Source organism: Leptonychotes weddellii, chromosome 5 (genome assembly GCF_054177405.1).
Source record: "Leptonychotes weddellii isolate Sample4059 chromosome 5, ASM5417740v2, whole genome shotgun sequence".
Classification (NCBI taxonomy): Eukaryota; Metazoa; Chordata; class Mammalia; order Carnivora; family Phocidae; genus Leptonychotes; species Leptonychotes weddellii.
Genome location: NC_138373.1, coordinates 104,356,201 through 104,370,893, shown reverse-complemented (window position 1 = coordinate 104,370,893; position 14,693 = coordinate 104,356,201). Strand labels below are relative to the sequence as shown.

Here is a 14,693-nt window from a genome sequence, read left to right as displayed (position 1 = left end):
TTGTGGCTCCTTCCCTCGGGCAAGTCTCTCTTGCCTCTCTGGGCCCATTTTCCAGTTTTCCAGCTGAAAGCTCAAGTGGGCGAGGAGGGCCAATCTCCAAAGTCACCTCGGCAACACTCCCTCAGTCCTAACATTTCACTAACATCTGACATCTCCAAGTCTTCCTTTGGGGCTGTGCTTGGTCCCAGGAGCCTGAGGTGGGTGGGGGGGCACGGAGGGGACTGTGTGAAGTGATCAAGGAGCCCCTGGCCTTTCTAAATCAAGCATCAGGCTCCTTGGGGGCTGGGAAGACGGGAATGTTGGGGTGCTCCCTGGGGTTCTTGGGGCCTTTGCTGAACACAGTCTTAGACGTGTACTTGTGTCTAATCAGAATGGGATGTGTCCTCCACCCACCTGCAGCCCCCTCTAAAGTGGCTGGGCCCTTCTGGGGATGCTCTGCTGCGGGACAGAGGGCTGGGGGGGAGGGCTCTCAGGTGATAGTCAAAGCGCTCTGTTTCTCTTCAGTCCCCAGCCAAGTGTGCTTTGCGCCATGCATCTCCCTGACCTCGGCGCAATGCCTGAGGAGCCCAGGCCTTTCCACCTTCTCCTCAAGTGCCCCGGCCCCACGGTTGGGCCGAGACCCTCTTTCTGTCCTTGTACCCACTTTGCTTGGCACGGGGTCTCCGCCCAGCAGACAATCTGCCAGCGGATGACAGAACAGACTGCCCCCGCCCCCACCCTGTCACCTGTGGCCCCCACCCTGGACCTGCCAGGAGGCGGTGAGGCTGTGGGCTGGGAGGGTGGGACTGGAGCAGGCCTGGGCACCCTCTCCACAGCCCATTGCCCAACCCTCCCTTTCCTTGCCACCTGTACAGCCCTGGGCCCTGGGGCCTTGGCTTGCGACAGGGGCCTGGGCCAGATCCCACAGAACAGAGCCCCATTGACGGTGGCCATCAGGGCTGGGTGGGAGAGCAAGCCAGACCCTGGGTGGTGGGGGCGGCCGTGGGAGCCTGTATCATCCCATTCCAAGTCAGAAGAGCCCCAGGGGGGAGAAGGTGGCATCCTGCCCCACACAGTCTCGGCTCAGCCCCAGCTCGGGAGCACAGGTGATAACTGGGAGCAGCCCCTCCCTCCCGCTGGGGGAGAGGGGACTCCCCTGGCCCACGGGGCCCCTCCCTCTCTTCCTGGGGCAATGGGGCAGGAGTGTCTGTGAAGCCCAGGAGCCAGCCCAACTGGGAAAAGATAAAAAGCCCATCGGTGGCACAGCAGCTTACCGCGTTTGCTCTCTGCTCTCGCAGCCTGCACTCCGGCCCCTCTGATGGCCATGAGGTCCTCTGTGGCTCGGCAGACATACTCCACCAAAGGGGGCTTTAGCTCCAACTCCGCAAGCGGAGGAGGTGGCTCCCGGGCCCGCACCAGCTTCAGCTCAGTGACGGTGTCCCGGAGCGGTAGCAGTGGTGGGGGGCCGCGCTGTGGCCCCAGCAAGGGTGGCTTTGGCAGCCGAAGCCTCTATAACTTGGGGGGCAGCAAGAGCATCTCGGTCAGTGTGGCTGGAGGGTCGTCCTCAGGGCGGGCCCTGGGAGGCTTCGGCTTCGGCAGTGGGGCCTATGTGGGTTTGGGGGCCGGCCGGCAGGCATTCGGGCCGGCCTGCCCCCCGGGAGGCATCCAGGAGGTCACTGTCAACCAGAGCCTGCTGACCCCTCTCAACGTGGAGATCGACCCCGAGATCCAGAGGGTGCGCACCCAGGAGCGCGAGCAGATCAAGACCCTCAACAACAAGTTCGCCTCCTTCATCGACAAGGTGAGCTGGGGTGGAAGGAGGCAGGGAGGGGCCCTTGGAGTAGAAGCAGGGCCGCTAAGAGAGGGGGTGCTGGGCAGAGGCTGCACACTGTTGTGGGGGAGGTTGATGGGATGACTTTGGAGCTCTCTGGCCTGGCGACAGTCTTCTGGGTCTTACTGTCCTTGCTCAGGTGAACTTGATTCTACTCACGAGGCCTGTTGCCGAGCCCGGCTTGACTGTGTTGTGTCTTTCCTACGGTCGTCATTAACACGATCACACAGCGGCCTGTCGCACGATTGGGGAGTAGACTGTCCTCGCGGCTCCTCTTAACAGGGTGGTCCTTAGTGCCTCTGGTCATTTCACAGCTGGGGAAACAGGCTCAAATGTCCAACAAGTTACCCAAGGAGCCCGATCTCTTCCCTGTTCTCTCAGTGTTGGAGAAGGCCTAAGGACAAAGATGTGATCAGGACACGATTGAGGGGGTTGTCCTAGGAGAAGTTACCATTTTGCTTCTCCTATTCCTCCTTGCTGTTCTGGTCAAGAGGCTCAGTTTGGGGTGGACAGTGAAGAGGGTGGTCGCCAGGGCACCATGACCTGGGGGTATAGTTTGATCTGTCCCAGATCGGGAGCATCCTGACTCCTTCCCTGGCCTCCAGACTCACTGGGTGGCTCTTGTACCTGCTCTCTGGCATATCTAGGTCTGCTTTGCTGCATTGTCTACCTCTACCCCAAGTCCCCAGGCAAGGGGACCATGATGGGGAAAATCCTGGTGGATAACTGTTATCTTAGTTCAGTGACCTGGGGGTTCCCAAACAACATTCATGTCCTCTTTCTCGTGTGAAGCCCACAGTGTCCCATTGTGGGACACCCATAGTGATATTGTGTCCATTTTGAAGAAGAGAAAACAGGACTAGAGAGGGCAAGGGATTTGCCCAGGATCATACAGGCACTTGGAGGCAGAGGCAGGCCTGGAACTCAGGTTCATGGGCCCTATGGTCCTTGGCATTGAGAGGTCTTGTCTATGTTTGTGGCAGATGCACCTGCTTCATGGTTCCCAGGCCATGTGACCTTGGGCCTGGGGTGCTGTGGAGGTGGGACCTGGAGAAACCGAATGGCAGGTGAAGCAAGCTGTTCCGCCCACCTCCTCACCTTACCCCCTAGTGACTTTTGGTCCTCCTGTGGGACTGTCCCAGAGGTTAAACAAGCAAAAACCTCTCTCAGGCTCTCAGCCTCATGTTCTAGGAGCTGGGGGTCTGTGAGGTTGACCCTGTCCGGTGTCTCTGGCTGGGCAGAGAACCCCCCAGGGGGCCTGTGAAGCCCATGCCATGAGCCCTCTTTTAAGTCTTTAGAGATAGGGCTGGGCATCTATATTTAAAATTAAAAAAAGGTCAAATTTATAGAAAAGTTGCCAGAACAGTACAATATATTCCTATATATTTTTTCACCCAGATTCTCCAAATTTTAAAATTTAATTTAATTTAGTTTAATTTAATCTTAATTCCAATGTAGTTAACATATAGTGTTATATTAGTTTCACGTGTATGTCATAGTGATTCAACACTTCCATACATCACCTGGTGCTCATCACAAGTGCACTCCTTCATCCCCATCGCCTATTTCCCCCATCCCCCCACCCACTCCTTCCGGTAACCAGCAGTGTGTTCTCTAGAGTTCAGAGTCTGTTTCTTGGTTTGTCTCTTTCTCTCTCTCTTTTTCTTTGCGTGTTGTTTTGTTTCTTAAATTCCATATATGAGTGAAATCTTATGGTATTTGTCTTTCTCTGACTGACTTAATTCGCTTTAGATCCACCAATTTTTACATTTTGTCACATTTGCTTTCTCTTTCCCCACGTGTGTGCGTACACATGTACGTATGTACATATTTGTGTATATACATACATACACATACACCTATATATGCATCTGCATTTTTAACAGTTGATTTTGGTGCAGAATTAGGGTTCAGGAACACTGATCTAGTCTGGTTTACCCAGGACAAGTGGGAAAGGGAGAACCAGAGGTAAGTGACTTGACTGTCATCAACTAGTAAATGACTGAGTTGGGGCATTTGCAGTTTATTAACTCTTTAGAGTCTTTGTCGTTGGATTGGACGGTCTTTTCCAGCAAAGACTATTCCCTTAGGAACTCCTCCCCTCAGCAATGCATGGGCCGTGCACTGGCCCTGTGAGGTCCTGGTTGGGGACAGGTGGTGACGATGGGCCCAGTCCTGGGTCCCTCCTGGAGCCAGGGGATGGCACCAGCCCACCACCCTTCTTGCTCTGGCTCAGGTCCGTTTCCTGGAGCAGCAGAATAAGGTGCTGGAGACCAAGTGGGCCCTGCTGCAGGAGCAGGGCCAGAACTTGGGTGTCACCAGGAACAACCTGGAGCCCCTCTTTGAGAACTACTTGGGCAACCTGCGGAGGCAGCTGGACAACCTCCAGAGCGATCGGGGGAGGCTGGACTCAGAGCTGAGGAATGTGCAGGATGTCCTTGAGGACTTCAAGAGCAAGTGAGGAGGACTGGACGGCTGGGCCCATGTGGGGGTGGGGAGGGGATGGCGTGGGCAATCTCCCCAGAGAGGGTCAGCCCATTCCCAGGCTCCTGGGTCCAACCTGGGGGAGTGCACAGACAAAGCAGCTTCCCTTGGGTGTCCAGGCCCTGGGCCCACTGTGTCCTGGAGAATTGTCCCACTTATTTGTGTATTATTCATAATTTAAAAAACTCTAAGGTAGGGATAATATGTAAGGAACCTCTATGTTCTTATTACTCAGGTTTAATAATTATTAACTCATAGGCAGTCTTGTTTCATCTATACACCCACTTGATTTTTCTCCTCCCTTATCGTCTTGAAACAAATCCCAGCCATCGTGTGATTTCATTCACAGATATTTACTGGCTATATTCATATGGCTCATCAGTATAGCTTGACTTAATCAAACATAAACATAATGCCATAACCACATCTCAGGTTTTTAAAATAGTAATTCCTCAATATCATTGACTATCCATTCTTTTTGAATTTTTGACTGTCCCAAAAATGTCATAAGTTTTAAAAATAGTTTGAATCAAGATCCAGATAAAGGGCAGATATTATGATGAGTTGATATGTATATCTATAATTTTAGGGTATAATCTTTCATAACTTTCCCAATAACTTGATACTGGTGATTTCTAACCCTTAAAATCTCAGCAAAAGCAGTTGGAGAGAAGTGAGCTGTTTTAAATGACCTCCTGCCTGTCAAAAGTGAACGCAAAAATAAACCGCAGTTGACACATCGCTGCCTGTTCCTATAAAGCCTCCTATGGGCTCTGATCCAAAGAGATGGCTTGATTGCCATATTATTGCACAAAATCTGGGCCTGTTCCCTCAAAGCGGGTGGGCAGGAATATTTAACGACTGTACCCCAAATTTCTTCACTGGTGGGCTGCATTACAGAACTGCTTCTCAAAGGTGTTCTTAGATAATGTGGGACCCAAGGGGGCTTAAAGCCAAGTGGGTTAAATGTCTTAAAAGGCAGAAGTAGGCTGAGCCTGGCCTGAGTCTTCCTATGTAACAGGTATGAGGATGAAATCAACAAGCGCACTGCAGCGGAGAACGAGTTTGTGCTGCTCAAGAAGGTGAACAGGTGGCAGGGAGTGGGGGAGGTGGTTCTTGGGCTTGCCAAGGTGCTGGGCTGACTCAGAGGGAGGTGAGAGCCCTGGGGGCTGAGGCATCTGCCCTGCTGTCTCTCTTGCCCCCAGGATGTGGATGCTGCATACATGAGCCGAATGGATCTGCATGGCAAGGTCGGCACCTTGACTGAGGAGCTCGACTTCCTGAATCATCTCTATGAAATGGTGAGATGACCAATAGACAGGGACAATTACGTTTATGTATAGCACTGGGGATTCCCCCTGGAGGTCTGATCTGAATTCACCAGTGCAACTTAACTAGAAGAAGATAGAACTTGGACCTTTCATTAACACGAGCTTCCATGTATTCAGTGCTAAGGATGAGCCCAGACACCGGGTTTTACATAATCCTCTCAACAAAGCCACAGTAGAGGTACAACTATTGTTTCCATTGTATAGTAGGGGACACGGAGGATCAGGGTAGCTTGCCCATGGTCACTTAGCTAGTTAGAGGCAGTGCCGGAATTAAAACCTGGTTCTTGGACTTCAGAGTCTGACTCGCGCTCCTCTGTTAGACTGTTTCCCTTCTAGACCAGTTTGTAACGGATCAAGGGCTGGAGGAGCAGAGAGGGGCAGAGAAGGGCCTGAGATTCCAGGTTGGTGCAGGAGTTGAGGTGTGGGTAGTGGGTAGATTGCAGGATCCAGAAGGCGTCCCAGGAAACCAGGAGGTTTTGAAGACCAGGGCGAGAGGGCTGAAGTTAACCTGAGTTGATCCTAGCATCCAGGACCTAGACCCAGATTTGGTAGGGGCTTCGTGGCCCACCGTCCCTCCGTGCTGGAGCCCTTTCTCTAACATCGCTGATAGGAGTCACGTAGCCTCGGCTTGAATCCTCCTGGTGGTAGGGAGCTCACTATTTTTTAGGGCAGGCATTTTCATTGTTGACCAAATTAGAAAGCTGATTTTAATCTTCTTCCCATGACTTCTGCTCTTGATTGGCCCTGATTCTGCCCTCCAGGCAACAAACCCAGTTGTCTTCTGTGTGGCATATTGTCTTTCACAGGACAACACTTTAGAGGTCAGGATGCTTCAGGGACTGACATCTGTGGCATATGAGGAAGCTGAGGAAACAGCGTTCTTAGTCCAGACTTTGGAAAAGAGTGGGATAGGGAGGGAGCTTACAGACTTGCATTCGTGCACCTAATGTCACGCTAGTTTATGTGTCATCTTTAGAAGCCATTTCACAATATTTGCTCCTTAAAAAACCCCGGGACTTTTCCACATGAATGCTTTCAAGTGAGGCATGTATCCATTTGCTTCCAACTTCCTAGATTTGGGCAGTTGAAGTTTTGAAACCAAATGCAAGAGTTAATGAGTCCCATTTTCCCTGTGACATGTGATTATGGTTTCATCCCATCATCTAGGTAACTGTGGGCACTTTGAAACTCGATTTCCCCTATCCATATGTTGGAGATACCCAACTGGGTAATTGGATGTATTCATGATACCCCAGCTTGGGGTTCTCTGCAGACCTGGTAAACTTTCAGTTCAATGTGAATGTTCATTTCAGTGTACGTGACCAGTGAGCACATTAAAGCCAACAGGGCCAAGAACCGAGTCCTAGTGCAAGAACTAGGTCTTCAGTGGTGCCTTTCTCCCAGGCTGACCTCACTCCACTAATCACTAATTTGTGGTTCAAGTGCCTCAGCTACTTTAAAATCTAGTTGACCATACCATCATCTGGCCCACATCTTTCTGTCTTGTGTTCAAGAATGCTGTGGAAGTCTTGGTCAAGCAATGTCTGTGATGGTCCTTTAGCATTTTAGTAATACAGCCACAGGAGAAAATGAAATCTATTTGGCTTGGCCTTTCCTTAGGGAAGTCTTGCTGGTTCTATGCCTCTTACATTTTGTGATTCTAGAAGTTCATAGGAGGTTGACGTCAGGTTTAAGCTGAAGAAGTCTAAATATCATCCCCTTGAAAATGAGGACATTTGCTGCGTCGGGGGTTCTGGAATCTTTCCTAATCTCCATATTTCTTACGGATCTCTGGGAGTATTCATCCCCTTGGCAATCCCATGGCCTCCTAGGATATGCTCCTTTGGCCTGGACCCTTGAGAGTCCCCAACAAGGCCAAGGCCTGTCATACTTTCTGTGGCTGTCTTGGCTTTCTAATTCTTCTCTAGCATCCTGCCCGTTCTAGTTTGATAATTGTTCTCTTTGATGGGAAACAGGTAAATGACATAGCCATTAAACTGTTGGGTTTTGGGGGGTATTTTTCGGGTTAGCCCAATGCTGCCTCTCTGTTCTTCTCACCTAGAGCTTCCCTCCAGCCCTTGTCAGCTGCCTCAGCATTTCCCCTGGCTCATCCTTGGCTGTGTTTTTCTCCTTCTAACATCTCTACCTGCCCTGTCAGAATGGAGCTTGTTGGGGAATGTTCTGTGCCATCACGCTGATTTCTTAGGTGCCCCCCAACTTTCTTCTTTATTGGGACCACTGATGGTGGTTTGCTGCTTGGGGATTCCTCCTTCTCTTCTCTTAGGTTCTTTTCTCTTTGGGGCCAGGTCAACAGTGCCTGCCCCCTTTTCTCTAAATGGGTAGGAATTGGCTTTCCTACTGTCTAAAGCACATGCCTGGCGTGCCCAGTGTTCTTTCCTTTGCTGTTCCTTATCATTTAATACCACATATTAGTGAGTAGTTTCCACATGGCTCTGGCTTTGGGGGCCCTACAGTCTCAGCACATGGTGTTGAGGCCGTGTTGGGACAGGGACAAGGTGCCTGGTGCAGGCTGTGCCTGACCCTTCCTTATAGGGCTGGGGGAGCTTCAGAGGAGATGGGATTTGAATTTTTGAAGGAAGGGCAGGAATTCTAAAGGAGGAGAAAGAAGGGCCTGCCAGCCAGGGCCCAGCCTGCAGAGTGACATGGACGCAGCATAGAGCACATGTGTCTGGGGAACAGCGGGTGGGCAGGGTAGGGCAGAGAGGGTCTGGGAGAATCAGGTGAGGATTGGGTGGACAGGGAAGGTGGGCTAGGGGCCAAGCCAGGGTTCCTCCCTGTCAGAGTTCCTCATTGCCTACCTGTGCCTCTTTGGGGCTGAGAATGAAGGCCAGAGCAGCTGTTCCTTGCTGCCTCCTGCACGAATCAGCACTCGCTGGTTGATTTCAGGCTCTGGTTTTAGTCAAGCTAGATCTCAGGGAAATCCGGAGGGCCACCCACCAAGCCCTGGCATGTCTTACACGGCAGAAAAGCAGCCTCGTGCCTTCCCTCTGGCCCGGATGATCCCTGTGGGACTCAGCCCCTGCTCCGGTGTCAACACTTTGGCCTCTCTGGCTCATTTCCTCCTTGCCCAGAGGCCCTCCACCTGCTCTCCCTCTCACAGTCCCTGGTGTCTGAGGAGACACATACCTGTCATCTACAGAACTCTTCCTTCTCCACTTGTATCAGCTCTGTTTCTTTGGAAAGCCTAACCCTTTTATCCTCTTATTCTATCACTCTAGGTGGTATCTGGTAGATCTTCTTGTCTTAAAAATTCCAATTTGATTTTCCTCGGGACCAAGCTCTGGCACGGGACTGCCGAGGGACCCTGAGCTGGGGAGGGCGAGGGGGTGATGCTGCAAGATGACACTGGCAGAGTGGTCACTGCTGTGGCAAAATGACGCGATCTGTAGCAAATAAGCCTCATGGGCGTCTTGACTGACCTTCAGAGAGGTGTGGGCACATAATGCATTTTACTGAGCACCCACCATGGGCCACAAATGGATCTGAATCCTTACATCCACCGCATGAGGAAGGTATTATCACGGGCAGTTTATAAAAGAGGGGGCGGAGGCATCATGAGGCTTCATGACCACCCCGGTCACACAGCTAATGAATGGCAGGCTGGGGACATGAACTTTGCTTTGCCTGTCTCCAGAGCTCATGTCTTTTCACTAAACCACAAACATTTCAGTGATTGGTGTTCGCCCCTTCCTCTTCATCCATCCCACCTTTCAAAAGACAGCGTAACTTAGTAATCTAAATCTATGTCGGTATGGACGGCAGTTCTGGCTTTGGCAGATTTCTTTCTCGATTTCTGCCTATCTCTCTTTTAGTCTGTGTCACCTCAGGTTCTGGTGTCAGACGACCTAGGATTGAGACTGGGCTCCCCGCTTATCAGTTTGTGATTTGGGGCAGGTTACTCTTTGTGCTCTTGGAAAAGGGCCTGTAATGAGTTGGTGCCTGTCAAGTGCTTAACACAGCACCTGCCCACAGGAAATTCTCAGTCAGTGAGAGCAGCTGTTGTATTCCAGCTCTATCTGTTATAATCCCACTGGCTGCAGGAAAGCTGGAGACAAGACCAGAGCACACAAGGTGTTGACTTTGAGGGGGAAGATTCTCTCCCCTTTGGGAGCCACTGAGGAGCACTGAGGGGATGAGGGATTTGATTGGAGCTGGAGTCTGGGCAGTTTGTCGGCAGCCCAGGGCGGGAAGGACCATGGGTGCGACGAAGACAGAGCTCAGCTAGGAGACCATGCAGATGACCTAGTGATAGAGCTGAACTCAAAGACAGAACACAAAAACTGAACTTGCTGTTCATGGCATCTTTAAATGCCTGTTTATATGTCAAATTCGATGGTCCTAAAAACCCAGGGAGGGTCCAAGAACATCACCATGGTCTATAAATGTCAGTATAGTCTAGAGGAAACCACTTGGGATTTGTTGCTCAACTGATTGATTCCAGTCTGGGCCCCAGGACTGGATGGGATGACCTTGGATCTGGTGACCTTGGATGTGTCACTTCTCTTTCCCAAGCCTCTTTCCTAACCAACTTGTGTCAGGGCCACTGTGAATCGTGGTGCAGGTTGTTAGCTGGCTGAGTGGAGAGTGGGGTTTGAATCAGGCCCATGCTCAGCTCCCCGGGTCCCACTGTCTGCCCCTGCTCAGAGGGGAGACTTTTCCCAAGTTGACAAAAGTGGCCTGGCCTGACTCCCAGGGTGTTCTGAGGATGAAAGGGACTGGCACTGGGTTTGGGTGCAGTACGTACACATTCTTTCCCCTTCTTTAATCTCTGGGAAACCTGTAAATCCACAAAAAGGAAAGATATTTATAAAAATGAGAGCCCCATTTCCCAGCTGGAGGGAATGAGGCCTTTCCTTCTAGGCTGCAGCCTGGGGCAGAGCACAGGCCTCCTGATGCCACCTGGGGACCCCGTCCTTCATCCCTCGGGTGTCTCCTGGGAGCCTGGAGCAGGGACGCTGGTGGCAGCTATCTCTTTCTGCAGGAGCTGAGCCAAGTGCAGACCCACGTGTCTGACACCAATGTGGTCCTTTCCATGGACAACAATCGCAGACTTGACCTGGACAGCATCGTTGCTGAGGTCAAGGCCCAGTATGAGCTGATTGCCCAGAGGAGCAGGGCTGAGGCTGAGGCTTGGTACCAGACCAAGGTGAGAAGAATGGCTGGTCAGGTGTGTGGGCTGGGACAGACAGAACTTCCGCCATTGTGAGAGGCCTGGGGCCAGACACACCCAGCCTACACGGGGTGGGGGTGGGGGTGAGGGTGTGGGGCTCTCGCTGTAAGGGTGGGCCTGGGGCCACTAGTTACCCAGGAGGGCTTGGAACTGACAGCTCACTGACACTTTTTTGGTCTCCAGTATGAAGAGCTGCAGGTGACAGCTGGGAAGCATGGGGACAACCTGCGGGACACTAAGAATGAGATTGCTGAGCTCACCCGCACTGTCCAGAGGCTGCAGGGTGAGGTGGATGCGGTTAAGAAGCAGGTGAGCCTTTGGTTGGGAGCCTGGGGATCAGGCCTGGGTTGGCAGAGGTGAGGGGTGAGAACTGCGCTTTTCCTGATGGATGGGACACACTGAAACGCTGGACCATTAAGAGCAACACACTCCTTTTACAGGATAAGAAACAGGCCCGGAGAATGATAAGAACTTGTCCAAGGTCACATTGCATATTAGTGGTGGAGCAGGTGGGATGATCTCCTCCAAGGAGATTGAGCCTATCTCCAGGAGGTCGGAGCAGGAGGCTGACAGTTCAAGTGTCCAGGTCATAGGTGCTGATTCCCTCTAGGATATGGCTAAAAAGCTTGGGTTTTTCCCCAGATCAGAGTGAAGCATCTGGTTAATGGTGAGGTTATATTCTTTATTCTATCTCTTTGAAGCACTGGGCTGAGTTGCAGCAGGAGGGACTAAGATTAGACTTCAGTAAGGACTTTCCCAGTGGTGCTACATGACCCTGCTTGTGTAATAGTATCTCTTCTCTGAGATGAATATTTCTCCTTTCCTTCTTTCTCAGTTGGGGTTGAGGCGGGGACGGATGGGGAATGGTGATGTCTGGTTTGAGGGCAGAGAGATGGATGTGATGACCCTGGAGGGTGTTCCCAACACCTCTCATCCCTTGGGCAGTGCCAGCAACTGCAGACGGCCATCGCAGAAGCGGAGCAGCGTGGGGATATGGCATTGAAGGATGCTCAGAAGAAGCTTGGGGACCTGGACATGGCCCTGCACCAGGCCAAGGAGGACCTGGCTCGGCTGCTGCGCGACTACCAGGCTCTTATGAACGTGAAGCTGGCCCTTGATGTGGAGATCGCCACCTACTGCAAGCTGCTGGAGGGCGAGGAGAGCAGGTGGGGGCCCCCTCCTGCTCTGATTCAGAGGCCTTTCCAGCCCTGCCTGTGGGAGAGCCCGTGTCATCGTCGGCTCTGTGCTGGGGGTAGGGAAAGAAGGGAGGAACCAGGGAGCTGGGCTCCTAACTCATCACCCACGGGAGACTCCATTTGTGTTCACGGCCTCTGCTGCGCCTCTCCTCGGTTGGCACGACAATCAGTAATCCTTATGGTGGTCGGCAGCCCTGCAGAAGTGAGGCTTCTTCCAACACCAGATTCCACCACCTTTGAAGTTTTGAAAAAAAAAAAATTAATCATCTCTGTCCTTGGGAAGGCATGAGATGTAAAGAAAGTCACTTGAGCCAGAAACCAGGAAGCTTTGTTTTGGCATGAGCTTTGTTTGCTGTCCATGATGTGCATGCAGAGGGAAGGCAGGACAAGGACAGGGGAGGAGGGGGCCACTTGGCCTGCTGTGGCTCTGCTTTCTCTGTTGCACCTGCAGGAAGGTCTGCGAGGCCCAGCACAGCCACGTGCACGTGTTTCTCACATCTTCTGGTCTTGTCTTGCGAGCCCTGGCTCGAGAGTTGACCCACTGAGTTGATCCACCGTGAAGGCAGAGAGTGGGAGGCAGGAAGGAGGGGGAGGGTTTTCACTTGGGCTCCAGGGACCACTGACCCTTCTCCTGATCTTTCTGTTTCTTCAGAATGTCTGGAGAATGTCCCAGTGCAGTCAGCATTTGTGAGTATTTTGCTGCCATGCCCTACCCCACGCCCAGCCCCGGTCCTCTGCTCCATCCACTCAATCTGTCCTTGGCCAGAAGCACATTGCCCTCCACCTGAGCCCCTGGAGACAAGTTCAGGGGTTCCCAAAGAATGAGCTTCCTGCCCCACCTTCTCCACCAGTTTCCTACGGCTCCACTGCCTGCTTGTGTTCCCGTCCCTCACTGGCTTCTGCAAGTCCCCCTCCCTCTTCCAGCGTGGCTGCCCTGCCTCACCCAGACCCTTTGCCTTGCAGCGGTGACTGGCAACTCCACCACGGTGTGCGGAGGCGGTGCGGCTGGCTTCGGGGGTGGCATGTCCCTGGGCGGGGGAGGGGGTGCTGGCAAGGGTGGATTCGGCACCAATGTGGGCTACGGCACCGTCAAGGGAGGGCCCGTCTCTGGGGGCACCTCCATCCTGAGGAAGACCACCACAGTCAAGACGTCAAGCCGGAGGTATTAGCTGCCCAGCAGTGCAAGCTGGGGCCCCTGCAGTTTCCTCTTTGCTCTACTCACCCCACCTCTGCTGCCCTCCCCACCCACCTCCATAGGAGCAGGAACAGCCCCAGGACCACAGGTCCGGTGTATTTCCATGCCAGACTCTTTGCCTGTGACCTGCATTTTGGGAAGGTTCAAATCTACCCACATTTTCTCCTTGCTTTTGCAATGTGATGGGAGGGGAAGTTAAGGCCACCACCTTGAGTGATGTATTTGAGTGATTTGGGGGTGACCTTTTGACCACTGAGAGAGGTTGGATTTCTCTCAATTCCTCTATTCTTCTGCCTGCATTCAGGGAAGGCTGGGGGAGGAAGGAGGAAAGTTGGGAGTGGTCCCCGAAGGCCTTTCAACCTCCCCAGTCTCCACCAGACTCAACCCCTCTTTGAATCTATCCATGCCTGGCTCTCCTGTCTGTGCCTGTGATGTATCTCAATAAATGGCAACTGCTGCTAGCTGTCTGTGGCTCCAGTCTGTCCTGCCTGGGGGACTGAAATTGTCAACCACACGCTCACCATGCCCCATGCTACTCACCATGCTAGAAGCACACCAGCTGATACCATTACCACTGTAGGCCTTGGCTCTTACTCTCTCCTTTGTGGAGCTCACAGGAGAAGGCTTGAAGAAATATATAAGTTGCTCAAGGCAGGACCCGGCCACTGAGCAGATGCCTATTACCAGCCCATCCCCTGATGCCACTGAGTCCTCTGCTAACTCTGTGGGGCAGGCAGCATGATTGTTCAGTGGAGAGATCTTGGGCTTCAGAACTGGGCAGACTTGGGTTTAAATCCCAGTTCTGCCAGTAACTGTGTGACCTTGGGCAAGTCACTTAAATTCTCTGAGCCCCACTTTCCTCCTTTGTAAAAGCAAGGTGTGATGAGAATATGTGTAAAGCCCGTGGCTAATGAGGGTCTTAATAGGACCAGTTCCTTTGCTTCCCCTCCCTCTGGCTCCTGGTTTCCCACCTAACTTATCACTGAGCAGTCCGATGGCTTCTCTCTCAGCCTTCATACCTGGTCATCAATAAGAATCCACATTTTCCTAACAATAGCAGGATACATATTTTTCTCAAGCACACATGGAACGTTTTCTAGGATAGATCATATGTCAGGCCACAAAACCAGTCTTAGCAAATCCAGGAAGACTGAAATCATACCAAGTATCTTCTCTGGCCTTGATGGTATGAACCTAGAAGTCAATAATAGGAGGAAAGTGAGAAATTCGTGAACATGTGGAAATTAAACAGCATTTTCCTCAACAACCAATGGATCAAAAAAGAAATTAAAAGAGAAATAAGAAAATATCTTGAGACAAACAGAAATGGAAAAATAACAAACTAAACCTTATGGGATGCCATACAAGCAGTTCTCAGAGGGAATTTTATAGCCATAAACACATACAGCAAGAAACCAGAAAGACCTCAAATAAACCACCTAACTTGAAACTTCAAGGAACTAGAAGATGAACAACAAACTAAGCT

The 14,693-nt window shown here is 51.8% G+C and overlaps 1 protein-coding gene across 1 annotated transcript; it reads left to right on the top strand.

The window, feature by feature from the left end:
* The first annotated feature begins 1,297 nt into the window (after positions 1 to 1,297).
* Positions 1,298 to 13,601, top strand: KRT79 (keratin 79). Its single transcript, XM_006741558.3, has 9 exons — positions 1,298 to 1,780; positions 4,047 to 4,267; positions 5,316 to 5,376; positions 5,500 to 5,595; positions 10,628 to 10,792; positions 11,000 to 11,125; positions 11,762 to 11,982; positions 12,665 to 12,699; positions 12,976 to 13,601. Exons 1-9 carry the CDS (start codon positions 1,298 to 1,300, stop codon positions 13,179 to 13,181), a joined length of 1,614 nt encoding a protein of 537 aa, XP_006741621.2. The 3' UTR covers positions 13,182 to 13,601.
* Positions 13,602 to 14,693: the final 1,092 nt, after the last annotated feature.

Bases quoted from the DNA above. Each gene is read 5' to 3' on its own strand.
- KRT79 (XM_006741558.3), top strand. From the start codon at position 1,298: ATGGCCATGAGGTCCTCTGTGGCTCGGCAGACATACTCCACCAAAGGG. The intron at 4,268-5,315 runs GTGAGGAGGACT...CCTATGTAACAG, and splicing joins CTTGAGGACTTCAAGAGCAA to GTATGAGGATGAAATCAACA. The intron at 11,983-12,664 runs GTGGGGGCCCCC...CTGTTTCTTCAG, and splicing joins CTGGAGGGCGAGGAGAGCAG to AATGTCTGGAGAATGTCCCA.